This window comes from Larus michahellis, chromosome 9 (assembly GCF_964199755.1).
Source record: "Larus michahellis chromosome 9, bLarMic1.1, whole genome shotgun sequence".
NCBI classification, from domain to species: domain Eukaryota; kingdom Metazoa; phylum Chordata; class Aves; order Charadriiformes; family Laridae; genus Larus; species Larus michahellis.
Window position 1 is genome coordinate 35,688,959 of NC_133904.1, and position 25,938 is coordinate 35,714,896.

General features: G+C 37.0%; 2 protein-coding genes across 4 annotated transcripts in view; both read right to left on the reverse strand.

Annotated features, from left to right (window-relative positions):
- Window positions 1–833: 833 nt before the first annotated feature.
- APOOL (apolipoprotein O like) lies at window positions 834–17,105 on the reverse strand. Of its 3 annotated transcripts, none has more exons than XM_074600864.1 (9): window positions 17,003–17,102; window positions 11,277–11,381; window positions 10,544–10,663; window positions 8,957–9,011; window positions 7,982–8,080; window positions 6,776–6,867; window positions 5,023–5,109; window positions 3,177–3,333; window positions 834–1,405 (listed from the first exon to the last, which is right to left on the reverse strand). In XM_074600864.1, the coding sequence occupies exons 1-9, from the start codon at window positions 17,012–17,014 to the stop codon at window positions 1,308–1,310; spliced, it is 825 nt and encodes a 274-aa protein (XP_074456965.1). In that variant the 5' UTR covers window positions 17,015–17,102; the 3' UTR covers window positions 834–1,307. The 3 variants fall into 3 exon arrangements, with proteins under 3 accessions (XP_074456965.1, XP_074456964.1, XP_074456966.1); XM_074600863.1 differs by lacking the exon at window positions 17,003–17,102 and adding an exon at window positions 15,069–15,153; XM_074600865.1 differs by lacking the exon at window positions 7,982–8,080 and having other exon boundaries at window positions 17,003–17,105.
- Window positions 17,106–17,875: 770 nt separating this feature from the next.
- The window catches only part of LOC141748602 (connector enhancer of kinase suppressor of ras 2-like), a 209,861-nt gene continuing 201,798 nt past the window's right edge, over window positions 17,876–25,938 (reverse strand). Inside the window, exon 24 of the mRNA XM_074600940.1 lies at window positions 17,876–25,932. Within this exon, the coding sequence (XP_074457041.1) occupies window positions 25,717–25,932 (216 nt within the window). The 3' untranslated portion in view covers window positions 17,876–25,716. The remainder of the gene's footprint in view (window positions 25,933–25,938) is intronic.

Sequence of the window (25,938 nt, forward strand, 5' to 3'; positions counted from 1 at the left end):
CAGCATTTCTTTTCAGGTTTATGTCTTCCAACCAAACTATCTGTTTGTATAGTTTCTTCTTGCTTCACCCCCTCAACTTTACAACAAAGCAGATATTTTCATTAATTGAAAGATAACAGAATTCAATAGATTGAAGGACAAACTACAGCACAGTGTCCTTTTGCAGTTTATATACTAGGAAAGTGCCACAGTAGATACAGATGAGAGTAACTCTAGGCAGAGGCTGATTATCATTGTGTACTGATGAGTTACACTCTGTTCAATGAAGACCACCAGAACTATTCCAACCCTTGTAAGAGTGTTTTAAAGAGAAATGGAAATGACCAGGAGTGATATACACAATGATAAAAGCAGTGTTTGAAAGCTTCATCCTAGGAAACTTAATCCATTTCTAATTTCATTCTTATGGAAAAATAGAGAATTTCACAGAAATTCTACCAAGATCAGCGGGTATTGCATGCAAACTCCTGGGAAGAAAAAGTTGGCTGCCTATGACTTCTACATTTTTTAGTATTTGTCAGCACTTAACCTCAAAACTACAGAAGGTTTCCAACTTCCTAAACACTGCTAATGCATTCTATATAAATTCAAACAGTATCAGTTTCATGGATTAAGCAATGTGCATACAGTTCTTCAAAGTATTAGAAGTTGGTGAAAACTAATGCATAGTCTATAAAGGATGTTTTAGAAATCAGGTATGTTTTTTCTCCAACTTAAGTGACATTTAAATACACAAGAAGCATGTAGGACAAGAAGTTGTTTCCATTCATCTTCGTGAAAGAGGCAAATAACAAGTGACTTGTTTATACAAGCATTGAAGATAATGCTATTCGTATGATACAACAACCATCTTTATAAGGGTACTCAGACCAATAAGAAGTTGCTCTTCATTCCAGAGCCGCAAGAAAAAATACAAAGAAGCCTCTGCAAACCCCACCCATCACATTCTTCTTTCAGATCAATGAACATCTGAGCCGAAGTACAGAGATATGTTTACATTTTCAAATATCCTTTGTAAAGTGACATTTATTAACAAGCTTGGCACAGAGAAACCTCTTTGTGAGAAGACACGTTTTCTCAGTGTCTCGCTAATGACACTGACAATGAGTGAATTCTCACCGCTTTTAAGTAGAGAGAAACAAAATATTCACTGAACAGAATCATGTAAGTCAATAATACAAACTGGGATATAAGAAAATACCTGATTAAATTATACCTCACAGAGTGTGTATTGTAAGGACTATTCCTTCCCGTCTTCCCTCCCCCTTATCTGTAATACTTCGCAAAGATTTGTAACCAGATTTGTCTTAGCTTCTAGTACTGTACATATCCACATCTTCTGGGCTGGACTGACCATGGTCCATAAGTTTTGGATCAGGCTTAAATTTTGGTGTCTTCACTGTTCCTGTTAGAGATATTAAAGAAATTTAGTTAAAAAAATACACATACATTTGAGCTGTAGGAAAAAAAAAGCTTACTGACATATTTTGAGAATTACTGTATTACCAAACACTTACAAAAGATCAAAATATGTACATTCTAGTTAAAACTGTAAGTGATACAGGACAATGAAGGCATGTTGTAATCATTAGCACACAGCAATGGATGGAGAGCAGGCCTTCCTCCTAATCTCTATACTTTAATACTAATTCCTGAACACAGCAGGGTAAGAGAAGAAATAGTGATGCTTTTCGCTACACATGGAAAGGAATGTTTGGGACATGGAAAAAAATCTCCAGTCTTTCTTCCCCCACTGCTCCAGGAGCACAGCTGTCTCCCAAAACCAACTGAATCAGTATCTTTCCTGAAGCTATTGCCAGCTGGTAAGAATTCCAAATTAAGGCAAACATTCTTACCTAGTTTCACTTCGTGACTTCAAAAAAAACAATGAACTGAATTTATGAAAATGTTGAGCCCTCACACTCATCCTGAATGACAATGCACAAAGACTGACATATTAAATGATACTGTAATTCCAGAGGACTGAAGAGAACACAAAGGCAGTTTTTCTAGGACTGTGTCTCCTACTACACATCTGCTTCTTTTCCAGCTACACGAGTTGGTTTAAGGGTGCTATGTTCTCCTGAAAGCTTTGCCCCATTTGGACTAGTGAAAATAAACATCTGTGCCAACACAGATTAATTTAATGATGAACATTTTTGTCTGTATTAGGGACATGAACTAATTCCATCCATGAAAGCAAAGACAGAAGGTATCTATATAAATAAAACCATTACAGACAGTCTGGACTGAAGCAAATGTAAAAAAAGATCAAAGTATTCCACAAACAAAATCAGAGAAAATAGAAGGGCAAACCAAAGCAAAGAAAGACGTGAATGTATATTGTAGTGAAAATAAAGGGAAAAAAATTTAAAAACTCCATCCAAATATGTTCTGCTTGCTTTCCAAAAAAAAAAAAAATATTCTGGTAAAGAACAAAATAAAAAGTAAGCAAGTTTAAGTGATGAGTAAAATTTGGAAATTGCCCCTACAAAAGTTAACATTATTTTAAAACAAATTTAGTTCTCCTTTAATAGGTAATTCCACTTTTTCTCTTAGCAGTTTGCATATCAAAATATTTCTATATTAAATATGCAGTTACATGATCTAGTCAATTATCTCAATCACTTAAGATGCACAAAGAACATCACTGCAAAAAAAACCCCTAGCAAAATAAAATCCAATGCTTTATTTGTCAATTACGCATTCCTCTTTTGCCAATATCTGAAGATATACAACCTGTACAGAGGAATGAATAGTAATTCAAATTAGCTGTTTTCCCAAAAATCCATCAGTAAGCCTTTAAATTACAGTTATGGTATTCTGACAACAGAAAGATAATTTAAAGTAGATATTTAACAGAAGTATTTGATGATATACTCTCATTGCTAACAATAAGGGATATGGTCCACACCATGTGGAATGAAAGAAAACATTATGGAGAGAGAACAACAAATATGTAAGAATTCTGATACCGAGACAGGGCCCACAGTAGGAAAATGATCACGTCCCTGAGGCTCTGAAGTATATATTAAATGAAAGCACGTACAATATATTCCCAAGAATAATATGCTATGACAGTCTGCTCCATTTTAAAGCAAGGGTAACTACAAAATTAAGTCAAGTATTTGGATTTGCAATTTGCCCTGAGATTACACTTGAAATACTTAATTCACCTGATGAAGGCACTGGATCTTTATTACTCCAAGATTCTACTGGAGAAAATTCTGTTCTGTTAAGAGATCTTGACTCAATAGCAGACTCGGGTTTTGTACTAGGAATTTCCTTCTTTTTCTTATCTTCTTGCGTAACCGATTTTGATTCTTGCTGCAGCTGTGAACCAAACATTAATAAAAAATTAAACGCACATGGGTATATGCTTAATACATTACTGCAAAAAACAAAAAAAGCTTTTGAGCCTGAAAGCTTAGCTTTTATGAAATTAGATATGGCATCATACAGTGATATTCAACTAGTAATGTTCAAGTCAGCTGCACACAAGGGACACAGCTGGAAAAAACAAAATGCATGAAAGAATCCCAGAGTTCAAATACAGTAAGTTCAGATACACACGTAAGGAAATTTACTTTGTCATGAGTATATACTTAAGCCTGATACTGTGCTTTTACTTGACACCCTCGAAGTACTTCACAAGGAAGTCACTGTTCATTTACAGATGAGGAACTTATAGTCTAACACAAGACTGAAATAGCATTTAGTTTTTACAGAACACTTACTACCCTTAGTTAACAGAAGATGGAAAGACAAATCATGGTAACCCCCTAGTAATGAAAAAATAAATAAATACTGTTTTGGGAACAGTCTTCACTCAGGCAAAAAAAATAAAGTTAACAGAAACTGTCTTTACCGCATCAATTCTTGTTTCGCTATCAGTTTAATGACATCTTTCTGAATCTCATTTTCAAAATTCAGAATTCCATTTGCGCTCCTCAGTGGAAATAAAAGGTGAGGACTGCATAAAACTGACGACCACAGATTTAAAGCACGATACTTCTAAATGTTAATAAGACTGAGAAACTTTCACTGTCTTTAAAAAGAGCAAAAAAAAAAAAAAATCACTATGCAAAGCAGAATTTTTACTCGGGGAAGTACTGCTTTTGTCAGGGGTTTTTTAAATTCCACTGGAGAGAAACCTTTTCAGGTTGCAGAAACAACATGTTTAATTCTGGGATGTACTAAGCCAAATTCCATATGTAATTTACAGGAGGTTAATATTCCCCTCTACTTAGTGCAGGCAAGGCCTCAGCTCGTTTATTATGTCCTGTTTTGACCACCTCACTTAACAAAAACAACCAACAACACAAACCACACACAAACACCCTAAAAACAGTAAAAGGAGAGAGAGAAACTAGAGAAAACTCAGAGGAGAACAAGAATTATGTAAGAGTTAGAAAGCCTGCTCTATACGAAAAAGTTATACAAGGGAGAAGATCATGTCAAAAACCATGATAAATTTTCTATATGTAATAGGTCAATATAAAGAGATTACTGACCATTTATTCACTACGTCTGCAATGAGGACAGGACAAGAAAAAAAAAACAAATCAGGCATGGACAATTTATATTGCAGGATAATTAAAACAGACTACCTGGAAGAGTTGTGGAATTTCCTTCACTGATACGTTTAAGAAAAGCTAGCATACCTACTGTAATTCTGTGTGTCTTTATCTTAAATTCAGTGGTCTGCTTACGACCAAAGCTTGAATGAGAATGAACTATCTTTGTCAAGATCAAAAATGAGCTCTAAGAGAAACTCAGTCTTCTCTTATGCATCTTGCATGTATTGTGGGACTACGCAGGGGATCTCACTATCTAGTAGTCTGAAAGGTATAACATACATGACATTAATTAAATACTGAAGTTACAAAAATAAGAAGGGGTTTTGTGCCTCACAACACAATTAGTAATCTTAAACAGTATTAGGAGAAGCACTTGACCTTCTAATTTACTTTTTTTTCCAGCTGAATTTATGAGTTACAGTCATTACTTCAGAAAGCTTACCTTGGTGACATCTTCCTTTTTTGCCCATAGCGATCGCACAGCTTCATAGGTTTGATGGCTTGCAGAAAATAACTTTTTCCCTGTTACCTATTTTTTTGAGACAAATATAATTTAATCACAGCTTTAAAAATACCAAGATACATAGACCATTCAAATGAAACACATCTTATTTGCATGAGAACATGCTTGACCCCATACTAAGACATTTCAATCATCTATTTTTCAAAATCTAGTGCATAGTTCTCTCACATCAAGCAAATTCAAAATAACGTTTAAATTGGTATTAGAAATCCGCAGGTGGCATTCACATGCTACATCTACCTACTCAAAATGAAATCAAAACCTGATCAGCAAACAGTGTTTTGGCAACGTTAGCACAACAGGCTGCTGCAGCAGTTTTAAAGGATCCAAACTTGTCTCACTATATTGGAAACGATCAAAGACAGTGACGCAAAAGGAAATAAACCCAAAGATAACCTGGCCCATGTTAGTGAGCAGTGGTTTGTTTTACAAATGGCCAAATCCTTCACTCTATTTTTCCAAAAGTAATTTTATAATACTGCAGTAACTATGGAGTACCTTCACAAATGCTCTGTACAAACAGAATACTTCACAGCTGCAACTACAAAAAACTACGCAAAAGGTTACACATAATGTAAAGTAGACAGGAAACAAGGATTTAGCTTCCTAAAATAGGTCATAACATACAGCGTAGCATTACTATTCATTTCCCCATCTTCCAACCCTGACATTTAAGTCTTATGAGAATAAGCCAAGAAATCCCACTGCCTCTTAAGAAATGTAATCCTCATTGATTTGCATAGAATAAAGAAACCAACATATCAGTTTAGCACTGTAAGATTACCCGAAGATTTTAACCACAGTATAGGTCTTTGCGATATCTTCCTACATACTCTGGAAGTATAAAAATACTAAACAAAAATGCCCCACTAAAATTAATAACAATAACAACTGATCCATCATGATGAAAAGTTAGAGATTCAATAGTAGTTTTTTCAATTCAGAGTAATTTTACACAAATCTTTCTGTCAAAACTTAAATCTGATCATTTAACTAAAAGAAAAGTTCTAGAAACAAACACAACTAACTAAAATAAATTTTCCTTTCTCATCAATTTAACAACAGAAGTGCAGTTTTGAAACTATAAATACAAATTTTGTCAAGGAACCACAAAGAATTCTTATGAAGCAGCATGTGCTTTTCTAAATAGGGAAAAACTGGAAAACTATAGAGGAGGAAGAGATATATAGGCTTTATATCCTGCTTTTCAGTTCACTTTTTGTGTAGAAAAGTACTGTGTGCAAACAATTCTTGCATACAAAATATTAAGTATAAACAGCTAAGATGTATTCTAATCAGGCAGACAATTGCAAGATGGCAGTAACTGGAAAACAGGGAATTCTAACAAGAGATGCAATTGTACAGTATCTCAAATTGCAGATCTATCAAGTTCAGCACAACTATATTTTTTACTTACTTTTATTTCAGCAAGATAAAATAAACTCCATTTATTTGAGAGATGAGGATTAAAAAATGAGAGGTTGCATTTTTTAATTCTGTTATTTTATTAATTGTTTATAGTTAGGCAATTAACACCTGTGATGCGTTTTATGTTTTAATGAAGATGCACGGGAATTCTGACTCCTAGTCCCATGATGCTTAATTCAAGTGGAATGGGTATGCTATGACTAAATTAACTGTTAATTCCATATTAAAATTCAAGCAAACTTACCTTAGCAAATACCACTGACTGAGCTGGGTAACACACAGAAATTCCTAAAGTAGTAAGTCCCAGCGGATAAGCGATTTTCTTAAATCTAGAATCTGTATAAAGCCAAATATTCAAAATAATTAAACACTAATGAAATGTAAAGCTAAGTAGTCGTATCAATTAAACACCATTGTTTAACCCCTAATCATTGTTCAGACCAAACTTAACCACATAAAGGCTGGAGGAGAGAATACAGAGTGTGATAATATTTTAGTAAAGTCACATTTGCAGGAGATAGTGATATGCTGAACATTGGTTTATTGAACAAGAGTTAATCCCAAACTAGATTTTCCAATATTGTGAAAAATTGGAAGAATCTCTGTGTTATCTAGGAGCTGCTGTGCTTCTTCACTAGCTCCATGCGCACTCTCCTCCAGACACAGACTGCGGCATTTGGAGCAGCCAGGAGCCTGGAAAACGGGGCCTCTGTTAAATGCAAGAATGGCTGGGCCAGGCTCAGGTTCCCCTTTGTTGACAAGGAGCCCTGATGACGGATTCTCAAACCCAAGTCCTTTTTTTAAATCCGTCCACCAAAAAGTAACAGGGATACAAGAAGAATGCTTTCACTAATCTGCCAATACATTGATTATTCAGATAGACACACGCTAGGTATTATAGATTAACATTTTCTGAACAATGTTTTCTGGCAGGTTAAATATTATTCCTCTAGTATTTATCTTGAAAGGAGAGGCGTCTGTATCTATTAAATTACTCTTTTGCCTTCAAAGCTGCTGAAATCATGCCTTCTGATGTGTATTCTCTTGTACCTGTTAGCCAAATGCCAACGTTCTTTAGCATCTTCCCTCTGAGTTCCCTTAGTTTTCACTATATTCTGTAACATTACCTGTTCTAATTTGTCTCCAATTTCCTCCCATACACACATTGTTTCTGAAAATCAATAATGAACAAACTCAAAACAAGTGTCCTACTTTGAATTTTCGTTGATTCCACCATTAAAAATGACTACATAATCCTGCTGTATTAGGCCTTAGCCAGCTTCTGAAAGAAATATAATGTTCCTTAAATTTATCAGGAAGGATTTTTTAAAAAATACTAGTTACATAGGCTTTTGTCTACATTTCAAGAACTGAAAATCTTTTGACCATTAAAATTACTATGTGCTACATATTAAACACATCAATAATGAAAATAAGCAAAAAATCCTACCTTTTCTTGCCAGCACTATGCCAGCTAAGCCTGATATTGTAATTACACTAACTTTGGGAAGAAATTCTGGTGGTGGATTCTTCAGGTAAACATAAGCATCTTAAATTAAAAAAAAAAAAAGCATAGCAATTCAATATTAATCCTTTTATTTTATTTCCCACTTACGAAATAAAGATGGAAGTAAAATTATGAATATCCAAAACTGGATTTTTTGTTAATGAATGCCTTATTATCCAGGTGCGCACTCTGCAGTCTGTGTTAGACAGAACCAGAATTACAGTCCTCAAAACACAGCAAAGTTAACAATTTTCCTCCTTAGATACTTTTTTCTGTTTAATAAAACGTTAGTCCTTAATAAAGGAAACAGAAAGCATGGTTTTAAGTTTTGATTTTACTGTGAGATAATACAGATTAAATGAGACACCACATATTTTGGGATCTCCCAATATACTATTTTTAAGGAAAATAACTGTTAACTATAAATTTCTGATACTGAACTTGAATGCAAATGGTACCTGTAACTTCTGCTTTAATTAAGAAGCCATTTTTATAATTAAAACAGGTTGTCAAATTTCCATCTCTGCAGATGTTGAAGACCTGACTGGACAGAAATGCAAGTAACATGCTTTGGCTCTGCTTTAAGCAGGTGACCAGACTAGGTTATCTATACAGGTGCCAATTTCAATGATTCTGTGATACTATGATTTTAAGAACAAAGCTAAAATCAAAGGAATGAGACATACCATTTAATTTGTCATTTTTCTCATTTCAGAACAGAAATGAAACACCATAGTGAATTAAGAGTGGTCCCAGTTTTTTTGTCTTCACATTTGTGGAAAGTATTCCAGTACACTCCCCTTCCGCCCTTTCCCTCTCCTCCCCCCTATAACTAGAATTGGCTGTTTCAACCATCTTTCTAAGTCACAAGGAGAAACAACAGAAAATGCTCAATTCAAAAATATGTGACTTGCCTACCTTTTCCAAATTGAATTGAATCCATTATTCCATTTTTAACAAAGACAAAAGCATCCTACAAAAAAAAAAAAAATCTTTGCAAAAGTACGTGTTTTCAGTACAAAACATCTCAGTTGATACATAGGGCTCAGCACAATGAGACAAAGAAATATTATGTAACTTCAAAGAAAACAAACCAGTGAACTTCTACAGAGACCGTGCTGAGACCTAGCTCCTTTTTGACTACCATATTTATATTTTTAAAACTAAAATATTTTATTTTAAAAAGTCTCTTTTAATATAGTAAGATCACTCTCAAAATTGACATCTCAGGAACAAAACCGTAGAGTGGGAAAACATCTGGATGCCAACTGTATAACATAAGAAAATTTAATCATAAAATACAATCTCCTCTTCCCTAGAGAGACTTACCAGTAAAACTGACTTTGTCTTTTAGTTTGTAAAAATGGTGCTCAGTTTTGCTATAGATAAGCAGTATTGATTTGGTCTAAGATGTGTGCTCAACTTCAAGGGAGTGTGCATTACTCCCTTCAAATTGGTCAATTTATTTAATGACAAGTTTTTGTTTATCCAGAAAAAAAACCTTCTACTAGCCTACTATCAGTGTCATTGTCCTCAGATTGCTCAACAAATTGAGTAAATATGCATTCTTTAGGAGATTAATGAAAAAGAATGTCGTCTTGAGTTATTTCACCGAAATCATTTGTTTGCAGTAACACAGAATTTGTACCACCAGAGGTCACTGCTAGTCAATTTCAGAGACACTCAATATAATTAAGGGCATGGAAAAGTTTGATACAGATTTATAACTAAATTATTTCAGTTATGCAGTCACCAACAAAATTTTCACAGACCAGTGGAATCAAAATTTACAGAAAATACATGAAGAATTTTGATTTCTTTGCCTTTTGCAAATAATAGAGTCTACTTTTTTATGACAGAAAAATACAAGCATAAAATTTCACACTAACAACAGCCAGGGTAAAGCTGTCATTTACCAACAGTTAAGAGAATGGTGACAGGTATCATATTTCTTCTGCGCCTAGAATATTCAACAACAGAGTTGTGAGGTCTTTTTGGTGACTAGTTATAACAGCCTGCTTTAACAGTGACATTGGATGCACTCACTCAGTTTGTCTTTCCTAAAGTATCTAAATCATGTCTTTTAACCTGCCCTTTGGAAGCGGCTCACTCTCTCCTCCTGGAATTTCAGACTCCTAAATGCTATCAAGTTCTGCTAGGAAGAACTTACCTACGTCACTCTTGCTGTAGAAGTTAACCAAGAGGTATTTATGAACCTGCCACTGTGGGTTGGCCTAAACCCAGTTTAGCACTGACTGAAGGGGACCTCTTTATCTCACTGCCTTTTGATTTGGAAGACAGGGAGAACGCACATGTTCCCTGTTACAAGAACAGTAGAGAAAAAAAATGAGGGAAGAGTTCATTTTTGCATCTTAAATTATAGGTGTATGCTAATACAAGGAACTGCAAAAAAACCAAACCCTCTGAGGTGAAGTATGCATTTTTTCAATGTTTTAATCGTGTTGTCAGGAATTGTAGGGAACTTTGGGTGCAGGTATTTCTTACCTTGCACCATCCAATATAGCGGCCGGTTGTCTGCCTTATTGAAGAAAATCGCTTCTGCAAGTCACCAGGCTGTTCTTCAATGTATTTTGATTTCAGAGGTGGTGGACAGTAAATTGGAAGCTGGAAAGAAAAGCATAACTGTACCGCAGGGAAATAGTTTTGTATAGAGATTATTATTTACATTGCATAGTGTTTGTCAAAACTGCAAATACTTGGTGTTCCCATTACAGCAAACAAAACCTCTATATCAAATTATGCTCTTTTATATTTACAAACTTTACACAAGTGTGACTACAGGTTAATTCTTTAGAAATGAAAACTGAAAGTATCGTATAGGTTCTAAGAAGTAGAATTACTGCGTAGGATAAAGATATCTTTTATTCAGAAAAAGTATGAGCAAGAATAATTGGAATATGCATGCATGTATTACTAGAAATTGTACAATGGAAAAAGACTTATTATCAGTAAGTATTATACTCTTTTACCTTTTTTGGCTTCAGTCTGGAAATAACGTAATAATGAAAATAAGATAAAACTTTACTAATTTACTATTGTAACATTTCATGTTCTATTTGTGCTATAGCAGTCAGTTATTTAGGAGGTAATTTTTATTATCCGATATTACTTAGCTATATGTTTTATTTACTGGGTAATATAATTCAATGAAAAGAGATGGTATTCTGCAGATTCTTCTAGTATTATTTTAAAGACTGACAAACTGTAAGATTCTTACCTGATTTGGCTTCACCGGCTGACTTTTTGATTCCTTTTCTGTTGCTGCATATACAGTAATACATGCAAATGGCAAACCAGAAGAAACAGCTGCCAGCCTTGCCACCTGGGACAGATGAAAAAAGGGAGTGTTAATGCAGGAGTAAAAATTTCACTCTGGTAAAATCTGGATATTAAACAAGTAATTTTTAAAACCTTTTTAAAACAGTACTCCTTTTAGGAACCTCTTCAGTCTGATGCAAAGATTTTCTCAAATTACAATGGTAAAGAAAAAGATACAGGACACTGACAACAACAGTTATGTCTAAAATACCAGGAAGAATTTTGTGTTCAAAGCCACGTTGATGCTTTCATCATCCCTTAAGGCAAATCAAGTTCTGATCTATTCAACGTACAGGTACTCCACGTCAATGAATGACTCTTGTTTCAGCAAAAAGCACCTCAGTTTTATTTACAGGAATTCCCCATGACACCAGACAAAATGCCATCTCCTTTCCAATTCACAGAATGGTCCAACTACTGCCTGTTTGGAATAACCATGTGTTGACAATAAAAGAAAATACATAGCAATAACTGGAATTAAGAATCACCTGCTTTACCTTTCAAATCACTTATGTTACAATGTAAATTACAGAAATACAGGTTTGGTCATGAGAGTTTGATGCCTACTTAGAACATTAATTTGGAAAAAAGCACCATATATTACAAAAGGTTAAACTCAAACATAGCTTCATGTGAATATTTTTTAAATGATTGCCTTAAGATTACAATCAGAGCTGGCATTACGCATGCTGGCATTTTTGCAACTTTAAAAATGTGAACACAAGCACGGAAAACTTTCCCAGGATCTGCATAGAGATGATGGTAGTAGAGTGCCAGAAAAATAGAAAAGTAGCGAAAAAACCAACTTGATTTTGGGAAATACCTTAAATCCCTAGTATAAAACTCTACTATATTCTCATTGTTATCTCAGCTTTCAATTGGAAATATCCTGTCAGTCAAAGGAGTGGGATTTACTCCATAGCATTTAGTGGTAGTAACAAACGCACAATGAAAATGAAGAAACGCAGAAGCACCACACCGAATTAGCTCAGGTTCATGAGATGTCAGTCACATGTATATTAAACTACTCAAGACAGCAAAAGACCATCACTTCTAAAGCAAACTGTGCGATCATCACAGCAAAACTTTCAGATGGTACAATCACAGCAAAACACAAAGCCACAGAACAAAAGAGTTGAGGAGCAATGCCAGAGCTGAAAGCTGTAGCTTAAAGCTAAAAATTATTCTTCAGTTGCATTTTTTGGCATGGAGGCCAAGAGGCAGAAGGGTTACTTAAGGTTTCTCTACACTAATGGTCTTAATATATAGTATTCCTGCTCTTAACACACAGCCAATGTGCCCCTCCCCCCTCCTTGGCACACAAAACCTTCTCGTCAGCTTAATTACCGCACCACGCTAAAAGTCTGCTAGTGGCTACTACTTATTTCATGCTTTTCTTCAATACAGGAATGGCAGGAAAATGTCTAGGACTGAGCTCATTTTGTTTCGAGAAACAGAACCCCACTGCTTTTTCTCTTCAGGCCACGTTGATGTTATGAAATTTTTCAAATACACCTGTGTGAGCTGGAAGCATCAAAAACCCCCACAACTCCAGTATAGCTGGACTAGCAAATCTCAGCTGGCAAAGCCATCTCTGTAGACACAATCATGTTGACCAGCATGTGCTATTCTCTTAATTTACACTAGTGACACCCCAAAATACTTTCCCGTTGCAGATGAAGTCTAAAAGCCCTGGGGGGCACTGAGAGAGAACTGCTGGACATGGCTACCGGATGAAAGCTGGGGACAGAACTGTGAAGAACCTGCTGTGTGAGGAGTCCCAGCCAGGGGAGATGGGGACACCATGATGGCTGAGACGGAGCGAGCTCCTCTCCCCCGAGGGCTGGCAGGCCAGGCAGCCACTCGAAGGCAGGAGATGCGATACTAGAACTAGATGATCTTTAAGGTCCCTTCCAACCTAAACCGTTCTATGACTCTATTCCTTTTCCTCCCATTTCCTCTCCAGAGAGAGATGGAGAGAGGCAGGGTCTACAGGCACCACACGTGCACACAAGCGCAGGAGCAGACACTGCAAGGTAAGCCAACAACACACCTGGATCTGCAGTGGGACAGAGGGGGAAGATACCAAAAGTCATCAAAATATGAACCAGTTAGCACACTAACTGTCTTTCTGATAACGTTGCTTAGAGCAAAACACCAGTCTGAGCTACAGAAGATTATTTATAAAGGGAGACCCATCCTCAAAGAAAAGTCTGTGTTTTTAAAGCATTATTAAAAGAAACTGTTTAAAACATTATCGTAATTCAGATTGCTTATTTCAGTACATGTTGGTACCAAGACAACACAGCAATATTCAGCAGACAGAAGAAGAAAAATAAAATTCAGAAGTGAGAAATCATGAAAAACTTATATTGTTGTCATGGTTTAGGCTGGGCTGGCTACTAACACTTACCAAATTTGATTAATTTGGTTTAGAAATTCGCAACGGAGTTTATTGTGCTAGATATAAAAGAGAAAGCTGTATTGTGAGTGAGGAAAGTAGTCCAATTCCTGACTGACAGTAATTGCTTTATTTTTGGACGCCTGAAGACAAATGCATAAATGTTTAAAAATCCAAGTGAACAGCTGTACTATCTAACATTTACGCTGGCACGATTATTTCAAGGTTTCACTCTTTCCTATTGAAATCACAAAGAAGAGCAACGTCGCCTTGGCTACCCTAAAAAGGCTTTACTGCGTTAAGCTGTTTATCCTCTTTATCTAACGTCTAGGTATATTAAAAAGACCTCAGTTAGCCAAGTTGCATCTATTATTAATTTATTATTTTATTAAAAATTACTTCAAAGGATACTATGTATTAAACAAGGAAAATCACATATTGCTTAGCTACAGAAATCAAAAGATATTTTACCTATGAAACCTTCTAAAAGAAGTTATTATGAGTTAAGAAATGACAGGATCACAAGTTATACCAAAGACTAGAAAAGAAGTAGAGAGAAAAAACAAGCTTGAACTGTAAAAAATCCTGGAATTACTGGTTAACCAGCAGAATGACTCCAGAACGTCAGTCCATAACAGATTCAAACACACACAAAAATCTTCTCTTTAATGAATTCAGGAAATATTTTAATTTACTGTTTTTCTTTTTTTAATTGAAAGAGTTTAGTTCAACATCTGCTCTGCATTTTACTACTAGTTCTGCGTTTATGTGAATTAGTGCTCTGACCTAAGCCCTACGAAACTAACAGAAGAAAATCACCCAGTCTCTAATGGCAGCAGATCTAAATGCCAGCAGTTACAAAAGCCATGAGCCCAGATGACATCTTCTGCAGATGAATTCTATATGAACACAGATCTAAACATCACCAGAATTGCAGATACTAGAAATTACCAGCCCTAATGCTCTGGGACGGGGAAGGGTCAATAGCAAGAGTCAGAAGGTTTCCTGCAACACCACTGCCATGCTACTGACACTGCTAACACGCTGCAACACGTACCACCAGCACATTGGTTTTTTCCCAAGCACAAAAAGCACACCAGTTGTTTCAAAGCACTGAACAGCGCAGACTCACAGAGAGGGCACTATTTTTGATGAGAAGACTGAATAGCAATTATTTGCTGAAGAAATTCATTATATGCTCTCTAGCTGAAAATTGTTACAGCTAGGCCTTTTAATAGTAGGTCTAGAGTAAAATTAATCAAAATATAATAATAAAACTGTCAAATGTACCTGGATAATTTTGGCTTTAGGTCTTTGCATTTCAAACAATCTACTTTAAAGTGTAGAATCTTATCAAAGATGAAAAATACAGATTCTATAAAAAAAAAAGTTAAAAAGCTACATCACTACAAAGAATTCACTATCTTCAACTCAAAAGATGTAGAATACAAACTAAAGAATAAAACCATATATTTAATTTATGCTAATCTCCAAGGCGTTAAGTATTGTTTCCCACTGAAACTGCAAATTCTGTATACTTGCTTCAAGAATTGGAGCACAAATAAGGAAACCTGCTCTGAAGGTAGGAATAAGCCTCAAACAAAACCAGGTAATCAAAGGAGTACACTATATGCAAAAATCTAATGCATGTATATGTTAATATAGGCACCTTCTCTATCACAAAACCAGAACCTACTAGGCAGATTAAAGTAAGATTCAAATTTTAGCAGCTACTGCATGTCATATTTTCAGTGGAAAGCTGTTATTCGAAGAATAAGAAGCACAGGTTTATGGTTTTATCCTACCACTTAGATGTCTTGAGGTAGAACATAAAACTGTCTCATATCCTTTTGATTTATTTTTCCCAGAAGGTACAGGAGACATGATGATTGTCAGAAGCTTCTAAGCTGAAACCAATTCTTTTAATTTGGGTATGTATTTATTTATACATTTCTAATGACAACTACAAAAAAAAATGCACAAGTGGAACAGAGCATCCTTCCACTTCACTCAACTTATTGGCACTCCATGGATTTGTTTTTAACCTTTGTCTGCCAGATGGTAACCTACAGAGAGTGAAAACTTAAGAATAAAACTATTAATTTTTCATAGTAAATAATAAACAACACACATAAAGTTAACCTCACTTCACCAAAAGCACTGAATCATTCAGGTTTATGTACTAAACTATACTACTTCAAGATCACCTATGCATACGGCAAAGCCAAACCCAGTTCCTTCTTTCAGGTACTTGTCTCATAACAAACTAAGGTAAATTGCTTCATTTTCATTCCTTTGGCTTTCCTCATTTGCATCATCTTTTTCTTTGCAGATACATACGCATTTTAAATGTTTTGCAAAAGTAAATGTAAAGATTCATGTGAAAGCAACCTATTTGTCAGTTCGACTATGAAAACTGAAAAACCTGTCTAAATATTTAAGTGAAAGCCTAGCTCTTTACAGGCATATTTTTTCCTGTTTAAAGACACTCTATTATCTCTACAATGAAAGATATTTTAAATACTTGTTACTGTTTGTAACAGCACGATTTTAACACCCTTGTTTTAGTGATGGTATAACACTACTACACTTTACAATGCTAGTACAAACTAGTATTTTGACGTTTCATTTCTCCAGTAACGACTGGAAGGCGTTTCAGAGGCTGTAAGTAGACAGAGAAGAACCAGAACAGAAATACTTCTTTTATTCCCTACTGTACAATTTAACCACTACCTCAACATCTGCACTGGAGAACGCAATACCGAGACCTCTTTCTTTCCTGCTCCTCCTTCACGGGAGCCCTCGGTGACAGGTTTGAGGCATGTCCCCGCTCCCAGAAACCGCCATTTCCCGACCGGCCCGCGCGGGAGCGGAAAAGCTGTGGGTCCACCGCGAGCCGGTCAGTGGGGCCGGGCTGTGCAGGGCCACACCACCTCAACGGGCATGGCGGGCCCCTCCGCCGCCCTCAGCGACGCCCCGGACGGAGCAGCCGCCGGGCCTGGGCCGCCCTCACCGGCCCGCCCAGCTCCGCGGGCGACCCGGCTCTGACAGGAGGCGGGGTGCGGGCAGGCCGCGCGGGGCCGGCTGCTCCGGGAGCTCCCGAGGGACCCCCCGCGGGGTGTCCTGCGGCTCTCCTCGGGGCGGCGGGTGCCTGGGCGGGAGGGTGAGCCCGGGCCGCGGGAGTCGCCGCAGCACCGCCCTCCCTCACGCAAGGCGGCACTCACCTTGGCCGCCATGTTAGCAACAGCCCCGTGCGGCCGCGTACGGCGAGCGGGAAGGGCCGAGCGCGGGGCGGGGCCGCGGGCGCTCGGGGCGGGCCGGGCCGGGCCGGGCCCGGCGGTGGTGGCGGCGGCCGCGGGTGCGGCCGGCAAGCCGCTCTCCGGTAAGGGGTCGCGCCTGCCCTGGGCCGCCCGGCGCCGCTGCGGGGAAGGAGCGGGAGTTCCCGAGGGCGCCGGGCTCTGGTGATCCCTCTGCGGCGGGGCAGCCTGACAGGAGCGGGGCGCGCACCTGAGGGCTGGATGGGATGAAAGTCGCTAAATAAACAGCTGCGATAGCGGGTGTGCTGGGGCAGCTTTGTGAGACGCCGAGCTCGGCTGCCGTTATTTCATCCTCCACCTGTCGCTTAAAAGCAGAGTGTTGCGGGGCCCCGGTCAGTGCGGGCTCAGCCCTGCCGTCAGCGGGCGCCTCTGTGACACTTTGGTTTCTTTCTTCTTGCCCGCTAGGAAACGTTCTCCCCCAACATCTACTCCAGAGTACAAGATTACTAATTCTGTTTCAGACGGGAAGGTGCAAATCCCAAATGTCGCCATTTTAAAACATGAAACAGAGAGAAAACGACAAATAAACCGCATTTGCTTTGACCAAGGAAACAGCCACAACGATTTTCTGAGGGGTGTCCCTGTTAAAGCAGCTACAGCCTGAGCTGTTCAAATGGCGTGGGCCTGTCCACGGGAAAGATCATCTATAGTGATGGCTATAAACTATCTATAAATCTATAAAAGGCTATAAACTCTCTGCCCAGTTCAAATACAAGAACTGATGCTTGGCTGTGATTGCTCTTAATTACAGGTATTACACATGCACAAGAGAGCACAAAATTTAAGTGCAGATAATTCGTTTATTGAAGTCCAAATTTACAACTCAAGTTTACAACTTTTTTTTTTCCCAAAACAAAAGCTTTGTTTGAATTTAGGAAGAATAAATGTTCTTTTTAATAATGTACAGACTATATCTCTTAAATAAGTTAATATCTTTGAAAAAAGAGCAATATGTTCCTTTTTTAATGTTGCAGTGCAACTTACAACTTACACGTCTGTGCAATGTACCATGAGGTATATGCCCAGTGAGCAACACACAGTGAAGTTTTCCATTCATAAATTTTCATTGTAGACACACAAAAAGTTAACAAGATAATCTGTGATAGAAAAAACGCAGCCTGTTACAGTAATTCACACAGAACTCATCTGAAAAGAGGGAAAAAAGAAACCTAATGTTCATTGCCTATATAAACTATCGGATCATCTCTCAACATAGACAAGTATAAAATTAAAAATACTGGTGTGAAACTGAAGAAATACTGTGTTATCCAGGGGTTGAAACCTAGTTTTACCTGTATCAGTCCAGAGCAGTTAGTTTTCTCTCTCTGTAGCATCAATGAGCTGAGGGACTTTACTACGGTATCAGTAGAGCATCTGCTTGTAAAAGCGCTTAAGCAAGATGGTGATTTCTATAGAAAAGTTGCAGAATGCTCATAAATTGGGATACAACTCAGACATTTTCCCTGGCGTAGACTGGTGGTTTACCCTTACTTCTCAGTCCATCTCACAGCTGATTAGAAAAACAAGGCTGAAACAAGGAAGATTACTAGTATTTGAAGCTTTCACACTTCAGACTTTTCAAGATGGCTCTAAAACACTTATTTTTATAATGACAGAAAACATATTTATTTTAGAAATAATAATCCACAACATAACTTTGTGATAAATAACAGTTCTGCCTCTAATACGTATATACATACTGCTTGTAAACAAAAAATGCCCACAGGTCATGGAGTCTCCATGATTTTTATACAAGGCGCTATAGATTTTTTTGTTATTGAAAACAGTCCTAGTGAAAGTTTGGTTTATAACCTCCTATTGCTACAGAAACAGTAAGAATGTTTATATTTACAAAGAAACAAAGACCATGGAGACCCCATAGCATTATTTGCTAAAGATTTTAAGTTAGCAGGGTTTTCAAAATACACGTTGTCAGCATGTTCAGATTTAATTAACAGTACAGGTTGAACACCAGCAGTACGATACTCTAGTGCTTTGGTATTTCAACCCCTGAATATACAAAGACATTACTACAGCCTACTTCACAGTTTAATGCAAGTAAAGTGCAAGCCATAGTACAAGGGTGTCATACATTTTCATACATGTAAGCATTATCTAAAAAAGGCTCTCTATACAAGTTTTATTAGCTACTTTAGTAAACTAGACAGAAGTCACCTATGGCCCAGCAATTAATGGTCTTACAAGGATATTTTTCTCTGTAATACAGTATGTGTCAAATGTAAAAAGTTTATTAATACTAGTGCATTTCTCTTATATCCTAACCTGCTTTCTTTTCAGATTTTTAGGCTGAAATCCTTGTTTCTCAGTAAAACAGAAGTCTTAACTGGTAACAGGGTCTTACTGGTATTTTGGCCAGTGAACACCATTTGTTAAGACATATTTGTTTCATGGTTGCTAGTGATAAGAATGCAATAGAGTTAATACGTATAATGTGGCATCCTTATTTATCTGCAGCATTCAGACAGATGCATTTACAGTTAGTAAAAAGATCTGTATTGATACCTTCGCCAGTGCCTGAGAATGAACAATATTCTAGAAATGTGAGGACAGAAGCTAGAGGGCCTAGCCGGTCAAACAACAGTTTGTCGACATAGTTTATCATTTTTACAATATTTTTCTTTCAAATACTGCTCATACCGTGGTATTGATGCATACAGCAAAGTCCTCAATTGTCACTTTTAACACTTGTATGTGCTTGATAAAAATAAATATATATCTGTCTGGCCTGCATTAAGAATGAGTATGGTTCTTTTCCTGAACATAATGACAGGCAGTATATGTCTGAATTTTTTTAATACTTATTAAGAGTAGGTCCCAGTAGTATATCAGCTATCTCAAAAATTTATAAGAGCTTAAACAATATTATTTATAGTCCTCCTTCTAAATGTGTAAGTGTGCTATACCCGTAAAACATAGAAACTAAGCTTTAAAAAAATGCTTCTTCATCTTATTAGTTACATCAAGAGTGAAGAGTTGCTTGCCTACACACTGGTGAATGGAACTGAGCAGAATTACAACACTACGCTTGTATGTAATGGCAGTAAAGAAAATAATTTTAAAAATAAACTAAGAAAATACAATTTACCAGTTTCTGTCTACATAAAAATGCATTTTCTATTCATCAACTGATATGGCTCAGGATTGATTTCCAGGTGCATACCCAGTGAATACCCATTGAGAGCCTCAGCTGCACAGTGCAAGTTCATCTGGGTAAGAGGAGACGGGAAATCCATTCCCACAGTAGCTTGCCCAAAAAAGCTACTCTGAACCTTAGCTTTAATGAGGGAAGCATTCTAGAAGAAAAAGAACTTTTTATTATTGAATATAAATTAATTAGCTAATATTGCTTCTTCAGTATTTCCTGTTATTACCCATTTTTCGTACTAGTGGTAAACAAACATAAACATCATTTGGCACCAGGGAAGATGGCGTATTGTCTCTGATGAGATTTTAAGCCCAGTGGTCTAAGGCATGCGGTATGTGGAAAATCTACAAACCTATACTCCAAGCGAAAAGGCATTGCTATAACCTGTGCCCTTCTGCCTTCCCTGGAAATGCACCATTTCCCTATCGGGAAAACTAAGGAGAAATTAAAAATCCTTTATGAGACCAAGTTACCACCTGTTTCTCGTTACCACTTGTTTCTCTAACGTTACGCTACAGGAACTTGGGTGTACTATAAATGTTATTTTCAGGATGAGGCCCAGTAATATGAAGAGACCTGTGCTCTCTTTCTTAAGGAATCTCTCCAGGATTGGGTCCAGAGAGAGTAGTCAGAATCTCTGTAGAGATACAAGATTTGCTTATGAAAACGCATTTAGTGTTTGAACTGGAAATAAAACTGTATGGTAGGCATCCTTTGTATTACAGTTTTGGGGGCAGCTGGCAGGCATTGCAGGTGGAGCTTAACTTTTGTTGATCAGTTGTGCTGCATCTTGCCTTAGCCAAGAGTTGTTTTAAATAACCCACCTTCGAAGCTCTTTGGCCCCAGTTGCATGAAGAGTTTGTCCAAACCGCTGGTGAAATATCACAAAATAGCTCTGCCTGGCCGAGCTGTCCCACCTCAAGGGGCCAACAGCCAAGGTTTCCCAGGATGTTAACAGCCCCCAGATTTATCACCTTGGTCATAAGTACCACTAGTTTTTTGTGGAAAAGGGTGCTTTTATTAATTTGGAAGACAAGTAAGACTACATGCTGAAAGAATATGGGGAATAAGGTATGTGATGGGCTTAGGTCTGATTTGTATTACTTGAGACAAAAACAAGAGATACAAGAATTTTCTTTGTTCTCCTCAGATTTGTGTTAAATTAAACAATTTCTACCAGATTCTTCATTTCTCTTCCTGAAGTCTATTAACATTCAAAGTGAAATACTCTAAGGTAGAATTCTACAACTCTTGATCAGGCTGAGCACTTCCCAATGCCTCTGTAAAGTAACCCCTTCAAAGGTACCTTCACTGTCCTTCACAAAACCTTGGATCAGAGAGCGAGTATTTTGGCCTGGAAGGCTATAACTGCTGAAAACAGTAAGAATAAAGTTAAGTGGCCATACACATCTAGCAATTCTCTGCAACACTCAGTTCTTTTTCCTTGGAAAAAGCAAGTGGTGCACCACATTTCTATATTAAAAGACAGCAGTTTAGATCTGAATATTAACTGACTTATATTCAGAATTCCCTGCTTGGAAAAGATGGAAAATCTCATCCACCAACATGTTTTAGTAGCAACTGATCAGTCTTTCCTTATGGTGCTAAAGCAGTTCACAAAGTGCTCACGATGTACTTGAGAAAGCAGAACTGTACCAGAAGCTGATGAAAGAGCAGGGTGGGTTTTGCCGATGAGGTGAAGCAGCTGCCTGTGTTGTAGGGGGTAGAGACGTCCTGTACAATCCTACGCAGGCTGATCACTGTGAGGGCAAATGCAATCCTACCCGTGTTGTCACAGTGTGGGCCCAGGATTTCTGCCTTATTTGTATTAAAGAATGTGGACATACAGACTGGTGAGAACGTCCTCCTCTGATTTTTGTTCGTATTAATTAGAATAAGCTCAGGACAGTTTTCACTTAATGAAACTAAGAAAAAGGTCTCAGTTTTCTGTAACAAACAGACTGAGCTTGTGGAGTCACAGAGAAAGTCTGCTGGCTGAGGGACATTTTACCTGCAGGAATTCTGAATGAAGACACTAACTTTAATGAGATCTGGAAAAATAAAACACATTCAAACGATCTCTTTGTGTAATTGTGTATGTTAAGAACCAAGTTTTATCTAAACATCGAGGCGGGAAATCTAATTAGTTAAGTAATGCATTATACTGGTGCTGTTTCTTTTCCTTGATGAACTCAACGACGAAGAATTTTTTCTTGTTCTCATTAAAAATATGGGATCAAAACTACCATAATAATTTCAGCTGCATTGTAGTGTGTGTTTAAGTACCTTTTGGTCCAGTAGAATTTTATGTATTTTAATACGTAAACAGGATTTGGTGCATGGATTTTTAAATATAATATCAGTACTGCACTTTGCCTTCCAGTTATTTGAAAGATCGTGAAATTCCAAATAATTGTGCTATGGTGACTTCGTACATTCCTTTCTATAGTATAGCTAGATTAGTACCTACATCCAGAAAGAAGAAGCTAGTGGTGGAGAGGGAAGGGCTGTAGCATGGAGTTGAGTATGCATGCAAAAAGTATGACAAAATTCTTGTGAAATGACTTCCAAATGCCAGCTGATGTTTGTGAAAGAATAAAGTCTTTGTATTGCTTAATGTAACAATTAGATTTTGCTTACTCTAAGGCATAAGTAATGCTAGATACATCTTTCAAACTTTTCTCCCAGTTAATCATAACCCCATTATAGGAAATCTCTCCTGTGTATCTCAGTTCACCATATCAATCTCTTGGATAATTTATCTTGACTATTCAGTGCAAATCATGTTTGATGAGAACTGCTCTCCAAAAGCAGAACAGACATGCATGACTCTGAGAATTTCAGAAAAGGTGGAAAAAAGGTGCTCAGTGGACAATTGTCATTTCTGTCTTGAATTATAATACAATGCCACTTGAAATCCTTTTTGAAAGCTATTTTAAAATGATATAGATCTTTTTATTATGAAAACACAAACCATCTTTTGGGTTTGAAACAAAAGGTGTGTTTAAATTTCTTTATGAATATATATTCATATGAATATTTAACCAATTCTGTGACCATCTATCCCTGCTTGCCCATACAGCTTGGACTCATTTCTAAATGGTGTCTATAATTTACCCTGTTGCTTGCTCCACTGCATAATATTTCTCCTACATAATATGAAGGATAGTATTAAAAAATAGTGAACTATAGAACTTTTAGAGATATGATATGAAAAAAGGCTAGGCAAATTCTCTCTGTTAATGCTTCCACTACTCAGTTGTCCAGTAACCACAATGTTCCCATAGTAAATACATTTCAATCCATTTCTACGTTTTGCATGAATACTGGAACTCCAGTATTGGTGAAACCTGTGGTGGCAAATTGTTGTTCTCTATTTCCCGTTTCTTTTTTATTCCCTCAGGTGCTTAGACAGAGGGTGAAGTGCATGTTTAATATTCAAGCAAAACACTCACAACATGATCCTGGTCCTCTGAAGTCACTGGAGTTTTGCTCTTTACTTCAATGGAAACATGATTAAGCACCAGTGCCTGCATTTAAGGATCCACTGTCTTCAGTGATTCTTAATTACAGAGTTGATTACTTTGTTGAAGCAGGCCAAACATACTTTCATGTTGTATGTCTATCCAAATGTTGTTATGCAATTGTTGCAATGATGCTGTCACTCAATTGCTGTGATGCAATTGTCTATCCAAATGTGTGATGCAAAGAACTCAAACCAGCTCTCAGTAATACTTCTCTACTAATAACATCTTATATTGGTATAGACTCTTTGTTTAATCACTGCATCTACTGTGGTTCAAAGAAATGCCAGTGCAAAGGTGTGTAAAAAACCAAACCTGAATTGTGTTTCTTCCGCTGCTATATTGGGTTTCCATGGCAAGGTTTTGGCAGCCGGGAGGCTGCAGGGGTGGCAGACTGAGCTAAACAAACAGCATGCCTTCTCCCAGTTCTGGCTTTGGGAATCATTGAATCTCTTCCTGACACTAGGACCTCATTGAGATAACGTTTTTTCTTATGTTGTATTGAACTGTATGAATTCTACAGTTCTTGATGTATGAGAGATGACAAGGTTTACCTTGTGAAAAAATTATCAGTGAATATCTGTGTTTAAGTGAAATGACCTCAACTGTATTCACATCCCCTTTGTTCTGCTTTCTAGAAATATTCTAGCAAGCAGAGACAAAGAAAATTGTGAATGGGTGTTTGAAATTTATATTCACTACCATTCAGAGCAATCTTTTTTTTTTTTTTCCAAGAATACAAGTATTTTCTCCAAAATCTGATTCTTAGAAATCATTCTCATCCAGGCAAGGAAGTGAAATACACTATGTGACTTGTATGTCTTCCCAAACCAATCAATACAGATTGGTTTTCAAATGATGTATTGAATAACTTCACCCACTTGCTAATGTACTACTAACAGTTAAAAATTATTGCCAGACATTATATAATTTTGAATAATTTACTCAGCTCTTGATGTCAGTCTGTTATAGAATTTAATTGATTAGTTCAGGACTTTTTTCAACTTAATTCTCATCCTTGAAGCATCAGAGCTTTTTTGAATTTTGTGACTCACAGTCATGTGTCACTTAAATTCACAGTGAAGAAAATATGAAAACCTGCACTATGTACCATATTCAGCGCAGATGTTTTTCTTTCACCATGAAATACTTCAAATTATATTAAAATCAGTTTAAGTTGCAGCATTAGTGAACAACCAACATTGTTCTACTCATATCTTAACCCCTGTGCCATGCCTACTTGCTTATGTTCATTCACTTCAAAGGCAGGCACAGTATGTTACAAACACAGTATCTAAATGGCATGTACAGTATGCCCATAGGGCCAGATTGGGATCTATTTGCTAGATGTACAGTGTACATTTTAAGGCACACTATAGGGATTGAGTTTACATTTTGATAACTCTGTCCTTCTATTTGCAAAGATGGTCACTACCTGGAAATGTTGCAAAAATAAACGTTCATCTCTAAGAGTGGCCAATGTATTTATGTTTTCATTTTGTATTTTTCTCAAGAAAAAAATGTGAGCTTTAGGGCATTTTAAAAGTAAATGTCAACTACCGTGTTACATTTTATATACATAGATATGTCTTTATACCTATCTAAATATATAAAATGATTGTAGGAGCTCATAATGTAAGCTTAGTTTTAGTACAGTACTTTAAATATACTGGTATTTCTTTTCAGTTACACTTCTGCACTGCTTCTTTCTAATGCAGAGCTTGATACGGATGTCAGTTGATAATAGCAAACAAAGAAAAATTCATAAAGAATATTATTGTCTTATCATGCAATGTAGTAGGCATCCTGTGGCACTATCCTCTTATCCAACTTATTTACAGTACTGCTGAGTACAATAGCAATAAATATTACAGTGTTTGTCTTACTCGATTTTTCATGGCACCCAGCAATTATTCAGGATATGAGTCCTGTCACACGTGAGTTTCAATGAATGAGTGTGTATGCGTCAGCATTGGTGCTGAGGTTGCAAGTTCAGAGGCTCCATTTTGAGATTTCACAGCAGCACTGTACTCACAAATGTCCAGGAAAAACTCATAGTTCTTTAGTTTCCAATCTTTAAACTTCTTTGATGTTAAGTTGGGATCATCCAGAAGGCTGTTGATAACTGTGAGGTCCCCTTCCTTCGCCTATCA

Bases quoted from the DNA above. Each gene is read 5' to 3' on its own strand.
- APOOL (XM_074600863.1), bottom strand. From the start codon at position 15,098: ATGCAAAGACCTAAAGCCAAAATTATCCAG. The intron at 9,012-10,543 runs GTAAGAAATACC...TTTTTTTTGTAG, and splicing joins GCTATATTGGATGGTGCAAG to GATGCTTTTGTCTTTGTTAA. The intron at 3,334-5,022 runs GTAAGCTTTCTG...TTTGGTTCACAG, and splicing joins AAAAGGAAGATGTCACCAAG to CTGCAGCAAGAATCAAAATC.